General features: G+C 37.3%; 1 protein-coding gene across 8 annotated transcripts in view; it reads right to left on the bottom strand.

Annotated features, from left to right (window-relative positions):
• Window positions 1-16,381, bottom strand: part of RABGAP1L (RAB GTPase activating protein 1 like) — a 677,120-nt gene that overhangs the window by 568,698 nt on the left and 92,041 nt on the right. For all 8 annotated transcript variants that reach the window (XM_061160753.1, XM_061160754.1, XM_061160755.1 and 5 more), the window contains exons 6-7: window positions 15,832-15,989; window positions 13,307-13,417 (exon numbers count right to left, since the gene is read on the bottom strand). In XM_061160753.1, coding sequence (XP_061016736.1) covers window positions 13,307-13,417; window positions 15,832-15,989 — 269 coding nt within the window. The remainder of the gene's footprint in view (window positions 1-13,306; window positions 13,418-15,831; window positions 15,990-16,381) is intronic.

Below are 16,381 nucleotides of genomic sequence, written 5' to 3'. Positions count from 1 at the left end.
CAGTAGTTTCAGTCCTCCTTTGTTAACTCTTTTCTACACAGTCCTATTTTGGTGTTTATATTTTAAGCAAAAAAAAAATTAATACTAAACAACATGATCTGAATGTAAAATAATTTGGACTCCTCAGAAGCTCAATTCCACTTAAAACAGCTGAATCAAGTTATATGAAGCTCTGACTAGTTATCAAAAGGATAAGAATTTTCTATGTACAGTGGAAAAATAGAATAATTTACCTAAACATATGGACCTTAAAGAAAACAGGTAAAGAACAATTTAGAAAATAACAGGAAAAGCCAGGCTTCAACAATATGTGAAGCGTGAACTTTCAAATGTTCAAGCTGGTTTTAGAAAAGGCAGAGGAACCAGAGATCAAATTGCCAACATCTGATGGTGGATCATCAAAAAAAAAAGAGAGTTCCAGAAAAACATCTGTTTCTGCTTTATTGACTATGCCAAAGCCTTTGACTGTGTGAATCACAATAAACTGTGGAAAATTCTTCAAGAGATGGGAACACCAGATCACGTGACCTGCCTCTTGAGAAACCTGTATGCAGGTCAGGAAGCAACAGTTACAACTGGACATGGAACAACAGACTGGTTCCAAATAGGAAAAGGAGTCCGTCAAGGCTGCATATTGTCACTGTGCTTATTTAACTTCTATGCAGAGTACATCATGAGAAACGCTGGGCTGGAAGCACAAGCTGGAATTAAGACTGCTGGGAGAAATATCAATAACCTCAGATATGCAGATGACACCACCCTTATGGCAGAAAGTGAAGAAGAACTAAAGAGCCTCTTGATGAAAGTGAAAGAGGAGAGTGAAAAAGTTGGCTTAAAGCTCAACATTCAGAAAACTAAGATTATGGCATCCAGTCCTATCACTTCATGGCATATAGATGGGGAAACAGTGGAAACTGGCTGACTTTATTTTTCTAATTCCAAAATCACTGCAGATGGTGATTGCAGCCATGAAATTAAGACGCTTATTCCTTGGAAGGAAAGTTATGACCAACCTAGACAGCATATTCAAAAGCAGAGACATTACTTGGCCAACAAAGGTCGGTCTAGTTAAAGCTATGGTTTTTCCAGTAGTCATGTATGGATGTGAGAGTTGGGCTATAAAGAAAGCTGAGTGTTGAAGAATTAATGCTTTTCAACTGTGGTGTTGGAGAAGACTCTTGAGAATCCCTTGGACTGCAAGAAGATCCAACCAGTCTATCCTAAAGGAAATCAGTTCTGAGTGTTCATTGGAAGGACTGATGCTGAAGCTCAAACTCCAATACTTTGGCCACCTGATACAAAAAGCTGACTCATTTGAAAAGACCTTGATGCTGGGAAAGATTGAAGGCAGGAGGAGAAGGGGTCAACAGAGGATGAGATGGTTGGATGGCATCACCGACTCGATGGAGTTTGGGTAGACTCCGGGAGTTGGTGATGGACAGGGAGGCCTGGCATGCTGCAGTTCATGGGGTCACAAAGAGTCGGACACAACTGAGCAACTGAACTGAACTGAAAAAGGATGACTAAGTAAAATTATTAAAAATAGATAAAATCAAGTTAATAATTAGAGCACAAATACAGTATTCCACACAGAAGACTTCTTTCACATTTGTTAATTATTGTCTAAACTCCTACTAAATAAAAAGAACATTTTATGTAGTTCTTCCCCCTACTTCTTTTCAAATAAACCAAAATCTTTCAAAAAAAGGAAAACTGTTTTGCCATTACAAATAAGAACAAAGTACTAGTAATTAAACAATGTTTACTAAGTCATATAAAATAATTTTACCTGTAAGTACAATAGCTCTCTTGGATCTTCTCCCCAATAAAGTCCTACAAAAGGGTCATATAGAAAAGCTTTAGGAAGACTAGCAAGAAGCCCTGCTGCCTCTTATTAGCTGCTTCTTACAGGCAAAATAACATGCCTTAGTTCCTTCCTTTGCCAAAAAAGAGTAAATAAAAAGATAATTTTTTGTCTTCCCTGCTGGCTCAGTGGTAAAGAATCTGCCTACCAATGTAGGAGACATAGGTCTGATCCCTCATCCAGGAAGATCCCACACTTAGAAAACAAACTTATGGTTGTTGGAAGAAGGATGGGGAGAAGGGATACTTAGGGAATTTGGGATGGACATGTACACACTTCTATATTTAAAATGGATAACCTAATGTATAGTACAGGGAACTCCGCTCGGTGTTATGTGGCAGCCTGGATGGGAGGCAAGTTTGGGGGAGAATGGATACATGTATATGTATGGCTGACTCCCTTTGCTATTCACCTAAAACTATCACAACATTGTTAATCCAGCTATAACCCATTAAAAAATAAAAAGTTTTTTTTAATCACAATTTGAGATAAGAAATGATTCCATTTAACTTTGACTTGAATGAACTCTGACCTGTTTGTACTGTATTTTCTAAAGGTCTGGGGTTAAATTACACGTTTTTATTTGGACAGCAAAAAAAGACTATCAGCTAAAAAGACTATGTATGGCAACTCACTCCAGTATTCATGCCTGGGAAATCCCATGGACAGAGAAGCCTGGCAGGCTACAGTCCATGGGGTCGCAAAAGAATTGGACACAACTGATCGACTAAACAACATAACATGGCATATAGTATACTATTATTACTTTGTCTTTTCCAGTGCATTTCGTTTCCCCTGGAGCGAAATGATTTTCCAGTATTTTTATATTGGCTTAATTTTTCTATGTACTTAACAGTAATTCAAATTCAAACACTTCCTTAATTATGTAAATCTCTTTTACAAATCTTCTGGTACTGTGGGTGTTGCGTTAAATTTGTCTTCTTGAGGAAATCACTCCTGAAGACTGCTCTAATAATGTGGGTTCACTGTTCTCTTGGCCTGGCTCCCCATTACTGTCACCCTCAGGACTCCTGATTCTGTCTTGTGTTGGATATTCCGAATCCTGGACCCCATATATGTATTTATTTAATTCAAAACCTCATTTTTTTTTTAAAACCTCATTTTTTGGTAGAAGACATTCTTCAGTAGTTTTCCAATAAAAGGAGTTCGGGAGATTTAAAAAAAAAAAAAAAGACTATCTAAAATAAACATTTTCCCCCCAGAAATGTATCAGGAACTTTATCTACCAGACTGGCTAATTTCATTAGATACTAGTTAAATTAGTTACTGTCAGTATAAGTCCAAATACGGGAGAGAGCACAAAAATAATTTGAACAGGGAAATCTTATTAATAAAAAAAAATAATTGTCTATAACAAGAGAGTGACTACAAAGAGAATTTTTAAAACTATTCTAAGGCTGAGGAAGAGAAACCCAAAGAAGACCAAACCAAGAAAGAAGGTCCTCTCCCTAAAGCTGGTAGTCTCATCTCACTGTAGAAGGCGTGACTGTAGACCAGTGGATGACGAAGCAGCTTTCTGGACTGCCCCGGCAAAGCGGGACCACAAGAAAACAGGAAACATCCTCTAGGGTGCAGGTAGCCAATGTCAGCAGGCAGGTGAACAAAGACACTCAGGACTCCTGGAGGCAGCTCCGAGGCAGAGCCTGTGTCTTTCTCTGGAAGGCCACAGGAAGCCCTCACCAAGCCAGCACCTGGGCCACGAGTTTACAGAGGGAATGCTCGGACTGTGTGCAGAGCGGGAGTGCACCACCATTGGAGGTACCAGAACCTTGTAGCAAGAGCAGGGAGCAATCACAACACACCAGAACCAAGAACACAAGTCCCTTCCTCAGGGTATCTCTGCAGCACCCTCTACCGGCACAATTTAATATTGTGTGTGTTCAGTGGCTCAGTTATGTCCAACTGTTTACGACCCCATGGACTGTAGAGCACCAGGCATCTCTGCCCATGGGATTTTCCCTGCCAGGATACTTCAGTGAACTGCCATTTCCTCCCGCAGGAATTTAATACTGTGCTTGCTGCAAAGAATAAATGCATAAAATTGGACTAATGAAGATCAAGTGAAGAAGCAACACTTGCTCAGTTGTGGCCAACTCTTTGCGAGTCCATGGACTGTAGCTTACCAGGCTCCTCTGTCCGTGGAATTCTCTAGGCCAGAATACTGGCGTGGGTAGCTGTTCCCTTCCAGATCAAGTATGAGGGTAGAACTGGGACGTGAATTGAGAACTTTCAGATGTACAAGCTGGACTTAAAAAAGGCAGAGGAACCAGAGATCAAATTGCCAACACATGCTAGATTACAGAAAAAGCGAGGGAATTAAAACAAAAAAAATCTACTTCTGCTTCATTGACTATGCTAAAGCCTTTGCCTGTGTGGCTCACAACAAACTGGAAAATTCTTAAAGAGATGGGAATACCAGACCACCTTGCCTGCCTCCTGAGAAACCTATATGCAGTTCAAGAAGCAACAGTTAGAATTGGACAGGGAACAACAGACTAGTTCAAAATGGGAAAGGAGTATGCCAAGGTTGTATATTGTCACCCTGCTTATTTAACTGATCTGCAGAGTACATCATACAAAATGCTGGGCTGGATGACTCACACGCTGGAAACAAGCTGGAATCAAGATTGTCGGTGAAAACATCAACAACCTCAGATATGCAGATGATACCACTTCAATGGCACAAAGTGAAGAGGAACTAAAGAGACTCTTGACGAAGGTGAAGGAATGAAGCTAAAAGAAGAGCATGAAAAAGCTGGCTTGAAACTCAATATTCAAAAAATGAAGATCATGACATCCAGTTCATCACTTCATGGCAAGTGGAAATTGTCAGATTTCATTTTCTTGGGCTCCAAAATCAATGTGGACAGTGACTGTAGCCACAAAATTAAAAGACGCTTGCTTCTTGGAAGAATAACTATGACAAACCTAGACAGTGTATTAAAAACTAGAGACATCACTTTGTCAAGAAAGGTCGGTATAGTCAGAGCTATGGTTTTTCCAGTAGTCATGTATGAACATGAGAGTTGGACCATAAAGGCGGCTGAGGGCCAAAGAATTGATGCTATCGAACTGTGGTGTTCGAGAAGACTCTTGACAGTCCCTTAGACAGCAAGGAGATCAAACCAGTCAACCCTAAAGGAAATCAATCCTGAATATTCATTGGAAAGACAGATACTAAGGCTGAAACTCCAATACTTTGGCCACCTGATGTGAACAGCAGACTCACTAGGAAAGACCCTGATGCTGGGAAGGATTGACGGCCAGAGGAGAAGGGGGTGACAGGGGATGAGATGGTCAGATGGCATCATTGACTCAATGGACTGAGTTTGAGCAAACTCCAGGAGCTAGTGAAGGACAGGGAAGGCTGGTGTGCAGTTCATGGGGTGCACAGTCAGACATGACTTAGGGAGGGTACAGTTAAAATACATCATCGCTTTAAATTACTTAATAGCCAGATTATAAGTCAAAATTTCTTTTCCTAATGTAAATCAAGAATGTAAATTGGTACAGATCCACTCAAGATAAATCTTGGTACAGATAAACTCAACAATAAGAGTGGATCTTGGTACAGACAATATGGAAAACAAAATGAAGGTGGCTCAAAAAGTTAAAACTGGATCTCCTATATGATTCAGCAATTCCACTTCTGGGTACATACCCAAAGGAGATGAAAACAGGATATCAAAGAGATAAATGCACTCTCGTGTTTATTGCAGCATTATTCACAACAGCCGTGATATGGAGACAACGTGAGTGCCCAGCCACAGATAAACACATAAAGAGGATGTGGCATATGGGCTTCCCTGATGGCTCAGGGATAAAGAATCCACCTGCCAATGCAGGAGACTCAGGTTCGATCCCTGGTCTGGGAAGATCCCACATGACATGAAGCAACTAAGCCCAAGCACAACTATTGAGCCTGTGCTCTAGAGCCCAGAAGTTGCAGCTACTGAGCCCATGACCACAACTGCACAAGTCCACGTGACCTAGAGCCCACATTCCTCAACGAGAAGCCACTGAAATGAAAAGCCTGTGCACCACAACTACAGAGTAGCCCCTGCTTGCTGCAACTACAGAAAAGCCTGCACAGCAACGAAGACCCAGCACAGCCAAAAATAAATTAATAAATAAAATTAGTTTTTTTTTAAAGAAAGGGTGTACAATGGAATATTATTCAACTATAAGAAAGAAGGATATCTCACCATTTGCAACAATGAAAGTGGATCTTGAGGGCATTATGCTAGTGAGATAAGCCAGACAGAGACAGATAAAACAGCATGATATCACTTATATGAAGAATCTAAAAAAGTCAAACTCATAAAAACAGAGAGTAAACTGGTGGTTACTGGGGAGTGTGGGAATAGGAGAGATGTTGTTTCAGAGAACAAACTCTAACCAGAGGTAAATAAGCCTTGAAGATCTAACACACAGTATAGTTAATATAGACAACACTGCATTAAAGTCAAACTTGTTAAGAGACCAGATCTTAATCATTCCGATCACAAAGAAATAATTGATAATTATGTGATGTGACAGAGGGAATAATGCTACAACTGCAATCATATTACAATATAGAAACATCAAATCAACATGTTGTACACCTTAAGTTTACACAATGTTATATGTCAAATATATTTCAATTTTCAAAAAAATTACTGCATTTGTACAATCTGGAACTCTTCTCTGCTAGGACCTGGTAGCCTCTTTGTCCACAACTATCTTGATCAGTCACCTTAAGTTAAATAAAGCTAGTAAAGGTCTTCTGCCACTGGGAAAACAAGAAATTATTATTCTATTATAGAAGTATACTATGATTTACAAAAGTATTCAAAAAGAGCTCCAACAGAAATCTACAGACTGTACCAATGTCAATTTTCTAGTCTGTGTATTGTACTATAGTTACATCAACTTCTCATTACATAGTTTTTGCTCTAAGCCAGCAAGCACAAATTTAAAACTAAAACAATTTATTATCAAAACAGGCACATCTCTGAATCACTCTACAAATGATCAAATGGCCGTCTAGTAGTGATGTGTTTTATATTATATATATATACATTTATATATATAAATGTATATGTAATGATTTTACTCTCCCAAATTAGGATCAGACACAAGTAGTAACCCATGGAAATTTTTTCTTCCTAGCAGTAACGGCCTATGTTACTCAGTACAAACGAAGCGGCATACTTACAACAAATCTAGTAATTACACTTTGCTTGCTATATCAATACTTCATTCTGATTCACACATCAAGCATCAGGGCAGATCCCTAGGAACAAAGTGATCTGACAGACATAAAACCATGAAGCCAAAATCTCTCCCCAACTAACCTTCCACAAAGTCTGAAATTACCATCATTACAACTCCACTTCATGTTAGGGAACTGTGAAGAGGTCAGTTTTCCAAACGTGTATGGTATTACTTTCCCTGAATCATTTTATTACAAATTAAGAGGTAATACTTAGCAAAAATCAACTAGTCAGAAAACAAATATAACAAAAACAAATTTTTCCTACTCACTTTTTGGTTAGCTGGCATAACCAACGGAGAAGGAAATGAAAACCCACTCAAGAATTCTTGCCTAGAGAATCCCATGGACAGAGGAGCCTGGTGGGCTGCTGTCCATGGGGTCGCACAGAGTTGGACACGACTGAAGCGACTTAGCATCAGCAGCACCATAACCAACAATCATCAAAGCACTGAAGTGGGTACTATACAATAATGCTACTTATCATCTATATAGTGTATTTCAAATTCTAGACAGAGCTTTAAAAAAATCCGTATCAATTCCAGGGTATATAAGAAAATCTCTGCAGTATTTCTACACACGGTGAGACCGAAATCCATGAAAGTATCAGCTGGAGAAGGACAGAAGATTGCCACCTCCACTTTGGAAACACCAGAAGAGCCTGACCTGACTGGATTTGCTCTGACATTTTAACTGGAACCTCTCAATAATTAGGCTTAGGCTGCTCAACTCACACATTTCAGATTACAATCATCTTGCCTTCACCCCGCAGCTGTTATTGTTGGTCTTCTCCTGAACAAATCAATCAGCTTTTCTCCCAGGGCAAGGTGTCCCTGGGTTTGAAATCACTGAGCAATCACTTGAATGCCCCAGGTATACTCTCCCTTTCAAATTCCACTGGAAATAAACCAAAGAATACTAATCCATTTATATTCTAACTGGTTTAATTTTAAATTTAGCATATAAACAAAATTTAATTGGGTACAGTCTTTAAAAGTATATACTCAGAAGTTAAATGGCTTGGCTTAAACCCTGGCTCTATTAGTTTCTGGCCAATTGACTGAGTTACTTAATCTCATTAAGCTTCTATTTCATCTTCTGAAAAAGAAATAGGGTAATAATTATAATATCTTTCTCACATGTTGTTATGACAATTAAATTTTACAATGGCCATTACAGTAAGTCCTCAATAAATGTTGCCTGTTAATATTTTTTTCTTATGTTCAGCTCCTAAATAAAGCTTAATATGTAAAATCTAACATGAGTGTTTGAGAAAAGCAAAAGAACACGAACATAACAAATCTTCAAAACATGAGAACAGTTTTCACATATCCTCTAAACAACGTAGGAGTCTATCAGGTACAATGTTCTATTACTCTCCACAAATTACAATGAATTTAGTCAATGCTCTAACTTTATAAAATCTTTACATACTTTTTATTCACTTACTCTACAATTTTTTCTCACTTACTCAACAAATTTTTAAAAAGACCAGAGTAAGAATATTTATGTGGCAGTTGGTATTTGATTGTATGACCTTGAGAAAGCTATTTAACCTCTCTAGCCTCAGTTTCCCTAACTGTATAATGAAGACAATAGCATCTACACCTCATAGGAAGCATATAGAACAGTGCTCAGCACAGAGAAAGTTCTAAGGAAGGACTAAGTAACTATACAGAATTGATTCCTAGCACGGTGCTAGATATTGGAGATTCTGGGATAAATGACACAGTACTTGCCTACAAGTACTTGCTTTTAAATTGTGGTGTTGGAGAAGATTCTTGAGAGTCTCTTGGACTGCAACGAGATCCAACCAGTCCATCCTAAGGGAGATCTGTCCTGGGTGTTCATTGAAAGGACTAATGCTGAAGCTGAAACTCCAATACTTTGGCCACCTGATGTAAAGAGCTGACTCACTGGAAAAAACCCTGATGCTGGGAAAGATTGAGGGCAGGAGGAGAAGGGGACGATAGAGGATGAGATAGTTGGATGGCATCACCGACTCAATGGACATGGGTTTGGGTAGACTCCGGCAGTTGGTGATGGACAGGGAGACCTGGCATGCTGCAGTTTACGGGGTTGCAAAGAGTCAGACATGACTGAGAGACTGAACTGAACTGAACTTGCCTACAAAGCGGTCAAGACCAAATGGTATATACAATTATCTACACATAAGGAATCCTTGTATGTCAAGGCTGTATATTGTCACCCTGCTTATTTAACTTCTATGCAGAGTACATCATGAGAAATGCTGGGCTGGATGAAGCACAAGCTGGAATCAAGATTTCCAGGAGAAATATCAATAACCTCAAATATGCAGATGACACCACCATTATGGCAGAAAGTGAAGAAGAACTAAAAAGCCTCTTGATGAAAGTGAAAGAGGAGAGTGAAAAAGTTGGCTTAAAGCTCAACATTCAGAAAACTAAGATCATGGCATCCAGTCCCATCACTTCATGGCAAATAGATGGAGAAAGAGTGGCTGACTTCATTTTTCTGGGCTCCAAAATCACTGCAGATGGTGATTGCACCCATGAAATTAAAAGACGCTTACTCCTTGGAAGGAAAGTTATGACCAACCTAGACAGCATATTCAAAAGCAGAGACATTACTTTGCCAACAAAGGTCCGTCTAGTCAAGGGTATGGTTTTTCCAGTAGTCATGTATGGATGTGAGAGTTGGACTATAAAGAAAGCTGAGCACCAAAGAACTGATGCTTTTGAACTGAAGTGTAGGAGAAGACTCTTGAGAGTCCCTTGACTGCAAGGAGATCCAATCAGTCCATCCTAAAGGAGATCAGTCCTGGGTGTTCATTGGAAAGACTGATGTTGAAGTTGAAACTCCAATACTTTGGCCACCTGATGCAAAGGGCTGACTCATTTGAAAAGACCCTGATGCTCGGAAAGATTGAGGGCAGGAAGAGAAGGGAACAGAGGATGAGATGGTTGGATGGCATCACCAATGAACATTAGTTTGGGTAAACTCCGGGAGTTGGTGATGGACAGGGAGACCTGGCATGCTGCGGTTCATGGGGGTCGCAAAGAGTCGGACACGACTGAGCAACTGAACTGAACTGAAGGAATCCTTGAACTTGAATTCACAGATAAATAAATTTTTCATAATAAAAATTAACATTTTTAAAAACCAAAATATTGCAAATTAGCATCCAGAATGGGTGATGGGTGCACTGGGGTTCAATGTATTATTCTTTTACTTTTGTGTATGTTGTAAATTTCACATAATGAGAAGTTGTTTTTAAAAATGATAAATCACTTTCCATCTCAGAAGGTAAGCCAAAATTATGTGATTTGAAGTATTTACTTTAACACAGATGTCTTTTTTTTTTTTTTTTTAAATCTAGGCCTCAGAGGGGGCACCATAACACAGATGTCTTTATACTACAAATGAACTCTTGACAGCAGTGCTTAAAATTGAGGTTAAGAATTCCCTTGACACGACTGCCACCTACTGGATCACCTTAAATTCCACTATTCACATTTTGTTATTTAAACACAAATATAATCCAATAAAAAGCAAGGGTTTCTTTTAAAAAAAAAAAAGGGGGGGTGGAATTCAAGTATTTAAAAAACACCCCACGTCACAGGAAATTCTGTCTGCTGTGTTGAACAAAGTATTGTTTGGGCAAGTCCCATTAGCCAGAAGCAATCTCAGTCAAGTTTAGTTTGGATGTTTAGAGGTCATCTGACAGAATGTGTGAAAAAAGAAGCAAAAAAAACAACAAATTTGGTAATTATCGCTGAGTGTATGAACACATGATGGTTAGATATTATCATTTACATTAATTATGTTAAAATAAAAGCAATATATTAAATAGTCATACATTGAATGAATTTTTTTTAACTATTCTACTGTTATACAAATGGGTACATCTGGTTTAGGTAAAATTTCTAATGAGAGCAATATATATGATTCAAAAAGTGCTTCATCTCAAACAACTTAGGCAGAAGTTGAGATACTATGCTCTGGAAAAATGCCTTAAAGTTACTCAAAAAGTAGCTAAGTAATGATGAAGGCATTAATGTCAAAGATTATTGAGGAGAGCCTGAATTAAGCTGTCTTATGAATATGAGAATATGGGCAAAGGCAACATTTCTAAGTAATTATTATATAAAATATATTTTAAATGTATGTATAAATGTTTAAGTAAACAATGAAAACAGAAATAGGCATTCAACTATTTCACCTATATTCACCAAGGTTTCTGTATTCAAGTTAATCCATCCTGGAGCTTCTCATTTGTAAAAGGAAGGACTGTTATATATATAAGCATAATACAGGCCTCTACAGTACAGGCATAATATATCATTTAATCATAAAACCTCAATATTTGTAACTATTATTTGTTTAAAGTTAAATTATTCAACACCTAACACTTCTTTGCCTGTGTTATTCATATACTATAAACTGGTTAATGCCCTTTGTTATACCAAAGAGAAATGCCTTTTATTACACCAGAAGGGAAGTGCTCAGGGCATTTTTCAAGGACAAAGGGTTTGACTGGGCTCCTGGCAAATTCTGGGACAATTTGAGCACCTAGATAATTAAACACTACAGTGAATCATGAACTATTTCAGGGGAGAGGGAATTCAAGAGTCAATATCAAAAACAAGCAGTAAAAAATGGAAAAAAAGGGAGAGGTCTGGCTTACAGGAGAAATGTCAAGGGCTGCCCAGAGAAAATGCAGAAGATGGAAAATTACCACTTTACATTCATCATGATAAAGATTGGATCAGACAAGAATTATGAATGAAAGGTAAACCAAAGAGAAAATTTTGATTTGATGAGAAGCAAAACCAAAGAGGAAATTTTGATGAGAAGCAAGATATTTTCCTGGGTCTCCCAACAAACTGCTTACTAGTTACAAAGGAGGAGGGGGGAAAAAAAAGAAAAAGGGAATTACAGTGAAGAAATCAGACATCTTGGCTGGAAATCAAAAATTAACATCACCAGAAAGGGAAAGATGTTTATCAAGAGCCTCCACATGTGATACACTGTGAAGGAGAGAAATCATCTATGCAGCAATAAATTATCTGCATCTAATCATGAGGAAATATTAGATAAATCCAAATTGAGCAAAGTCATATTAAAAAGAAGGAAAAGAGATGTATTCTTCAATAATGTCCATGTTTTAAGACAAAGACTCTGGAAATCTTTCAAAATTCAAGAAACCTAAAGATGTATGACAGCTAAATGCAGTATCTGACCCTAATGTGACAAACTGGATGGGGGGAAAGGACATTATTGGGTTCACTGGCAAAATTAGAGACAAATAGTAGATTCGATAAAAAGTATTCTATGGAAAATAAGTTTACTAAAGATGATACACGTGATGTGGTTACATAAGAGATAGCCCTACCCATAGTTTTCCTAGGAAAGACACATTTCCTAACAAAGTAGATGGGGAAAAGCATCATGGTATATACAACTTACTCTTCAATTGTTCAGAAAAACAATCATGTGTTTTTTTGGGGGTGTGTGTGTGTGTGTGTCTAGGGAAGGAAAGATTGAGACATAGACTGAGAAAATGTTTGGAAAGCAAATGGGATAAAATATTATTAGTAGGTGATTCTGAATATACATGTATTATCTGTACTAGTTTTATTGTTTTAACTCTTCTGTAAGTTTGAAATTTCTTCCAAATAAAAAGTTTAAAACATTGCTATATCGACTGCTAACAAAAATTAAACATAGAAATAAAAATATAAATGCATGCACACCTATGTGTATGTATGTATGCGTGTGTGTTTATATATTTAAAAGACAAATCTCTTAAAGATTCTAAAATCTCAGTAAATAAATGGACTTTTTAATAAACAAAAATGATTGAGAAGGAAAGGTGTCTGTCCTATATGTAAATAAGGAAGAGCAAGAAAAAGCCCAATTGGATTGAAACAGTTACTACTGAAAAAATAAAGCCATTTCATGTTTATTTACCCCCATCAATTAAGACTTTCAATGAACCAGTTACATCTAACTTATTTAAGTGGGGAAAACATTATTATTCTCATTCTCATTTTTAAATGGAGAAACTGAAACATGGTGAAAAGCCACACTCAGTAATGCGGCAGAGATTCAATTGTATGTCTCTTGAGACAGCAAGGATGTCAATACAAGTTTTTGATAGTATGCAGGAGCAAGCTGCTTACCTTTCAATAGCTAATTCTTTGTTAGAAAGTTGCTGCACTGTAATCACAACCTTCTTCTCTATTCCTTGTTTTAATTTGAAATAAAATTTATCTCGATCCTTAGGCACAGGACTGAAAAATGCAAAAAAGAACAGAAATGATCAATAATTAAAAACAATAAAAAGGTCATCTGTTTCAAGGTTAGAATGAAACAAGAGTATTTAACAACCTTATTAAGATATATCAAACTTTCACCTTGACACAAAGTAAATCCAAACTTCGGTTGTATCAGTTTCAGGTGTTCAGCAAGTGAATCAGTCATACATATACATATACCCACTCTTCTTTGGATTCTTTTCCCATATAGGTAGGTCATTACAGAGTACTGAGTAGAGTGCCCTGTGCTTGCTATAGAGTAGGGTCTAATTGGTTGTCTTTTTAACATACAGCCGTGTGCATATGCCAACACCAATTCTCCCAATTGATTTATCTCCCCCCACTTTCCCCCTTGTAATCGTAAGTTTGTTTTAAATCAAAACTTTTTAAATTACATCATTTCAAATTTTAGTTTTTAAATTTTAACAAATTTGGAAACATGGTTTATTTAAGACTGTTATATTTCCGGTTTAGCTGGTTATATGATTATGAATGCTTTTAACACAGTTAAACCCAAGGCAAAACAAGTGAGAAAAAAAGCTTACTTTTAAACATCCAGAATTAGAGATGACTGTGACAAATCCAAGAAAATATAAATAAAAGGTGAACAGAGAGGAATAGATCAGGGTAAGTTAAATTCTAGCCTAAGGCAGACTGACAATTCTTAAGAATTAGTCTATTAAAACAGTAAGTGTTTAAAATATAAGCTGTCTTACCTGAAAAGGAAAAATACTTTCAGTAACTTAACTGACCTAAGTCTCAGTTTCTATAACTTAAAATAAGTGATAAAATACCTACTTAATAATTATTGTCAGAAACAAAGGCAAAGTAAAGGCACATAGGTAAGCAATAAGAGTGTAACTGTTAGGGTGGGATATTTCAAAAGAACAGCATGTATACTATCTATGGTGAAACAGATCACCAGCCCAGGTGGGATGCATGAGACAAGTGCTCGGGCCTGGTGCACTGGGAAGACCCAGAGGAATCGGGTGGAGGGGGAGGTGGGAGGGGGGATCGGGATGGGGAATACGTGTCAATCTATGGCTGATTCATATCAATGTATGACAAAACCCACTGAAATGTTGTGAAGTAATTAGCCTCCAACTAATTAAAAAAAAAAAAAAAAGAGTGTAACTGTTTATTATTTATCTGCCTATTTTTGAACCAAAGAACAACATTCCAAATATACAACAGAAGGAAATAGTTAATTAAATGATGGTCAAATCATACAAAATACTACTGACAACTATTAAAAACAATTCTAATTAAAAATATTTTAGGGACTTCCCCGGTGGTTCAGTGGTTAAAAACCCACCTTGCAATACAGGGAACACGAGTTTGATCCCTAGTCTGGGAATTAGGACCCCGCATGCCATGGAGCAATTAAAGCTGCATGCCACAACTAGAGAGCAGACATACAGCAACTACTGAGCCCAGAACACAAGATCCCACATGATACAACCAAATATGAGAAAATTCTTACATCATGAAGTTAAAAGGAAAAAACTACATATATATACGTATGTATAACTGTATAAAATACACTCTGCAGGTGGAGGGGGAGGGATAGTAGGGATTGACATGTACATACTGCTATGTTTAAAATAACCAACAAGGACCTACTGTATAGCACAAGGAACACCGCTCATTATTCTGCAAAAATCTAAATGGAAAAAGAATTTGAAAAAGAATAGAGACTTGCATACAGGTAACTGAATCACTTAGCTATACACCTGAAACTATTACAGCATTGTTAATCAACTGTACTCCAATATAAAATAAGAAGTTTAAAAAATACACCCTAGTATCAAATATTTTTGATAAAATAATTTTAAAATTTTGATAATACTAAAAATTATTTTTAATAATTAAAAAGTGATATGGCTGACAAGACCATAAAAATTTATTCTAATTTTACTTTTACTAATTTTTCTTTTTTTTTTTTAAATTTTTATTAGTTGGAGGCTAATAACTTCACATCATTTCAGTGGGTTTTGTCATACATTGATATGAATCAGCCATAGAGTTACACGTATTCCCCATCCCGATCCCCCCCCCCCACCTCCCTCTCCACCCGATTCCTCTGGGTCTTCCCAGTGCACCAGGCCCGAGCACTTGTCTCATGCCTCCCACCTGGGCTGGTGATCTGTTTCACCATAGATAATATACATTCTGTTCGTAAGTATATCAGTATTTTAAAATATCAAGGAAATAATTTACATAAACTATCTGAAAAGCCTGACAAAAGTGAACCATGCATCCACCATTGAAGTTTTTCTGTATCATCCTAAAGCTTTATAACAACAGTGTACAGTTTCTGCAACCTATATGTTAGTCAATGTTATATTTCAGACACAATACTAATTTTTATTTTTTCCAAATAATCTCACCTAAAGTTTCCTTTTCCATCATCTTCTTTTACCTCCAAGGAGACACTGAAGGTAAACACATCACTGTCGGGGGTAGGAATAACTGAGTCTTTAACATCAGATACTTGTCTAGAAGAACGTTTGAAAGCTGTACAGAAACTATATAAAATTCTGCTTACCTAAAAGAATAAAAGTGGAAATAATATTAGACAAAGATTTTAACTGCATTTTGATCACCTCTAATTCTTGAATCTGTAATTTCCCAAGGTCACAATGTTCTTAATAGACAAAGCAGATACAGGGTAAGCATATATATATATAGAGAGAGAGAGAGACAGAGTTTGTAACGTGTAGCGTATACACACACACAGGTGACCCTTGAACCACAAGGGTTTAAAGTACCTAGGTCTACTTAAAACACTCAGTACAGTACTACTAAATACTACAGTACTCCATGACCCACAGTTGGCTGCATCAGCAGATGCAGAACAGTGGATAAGGAGGAGCCACCAAAATGGAGGGCCAACTATAAACCACACATGAACTTTTGACTGGGCAGAAGGTCAGTGCC

This window comes from Dama dama, chromosome 14 (assembly GCF_033118175.1).
Source record: "Dama dama isolate Ldn47 chromosome 14, ASM3311817v1, whole genome shotgun sequence".
Lineage (NCBI taxonomy): Eukaryota > Metazoa > Chordata > Mammalia > Artiodactyla > Cervidae > Dama > Dama dama.
Note: the sequence above shows the minus strand (reverse complement) of the source record. Positions and strands in the feature narration are given on the sequence as shown.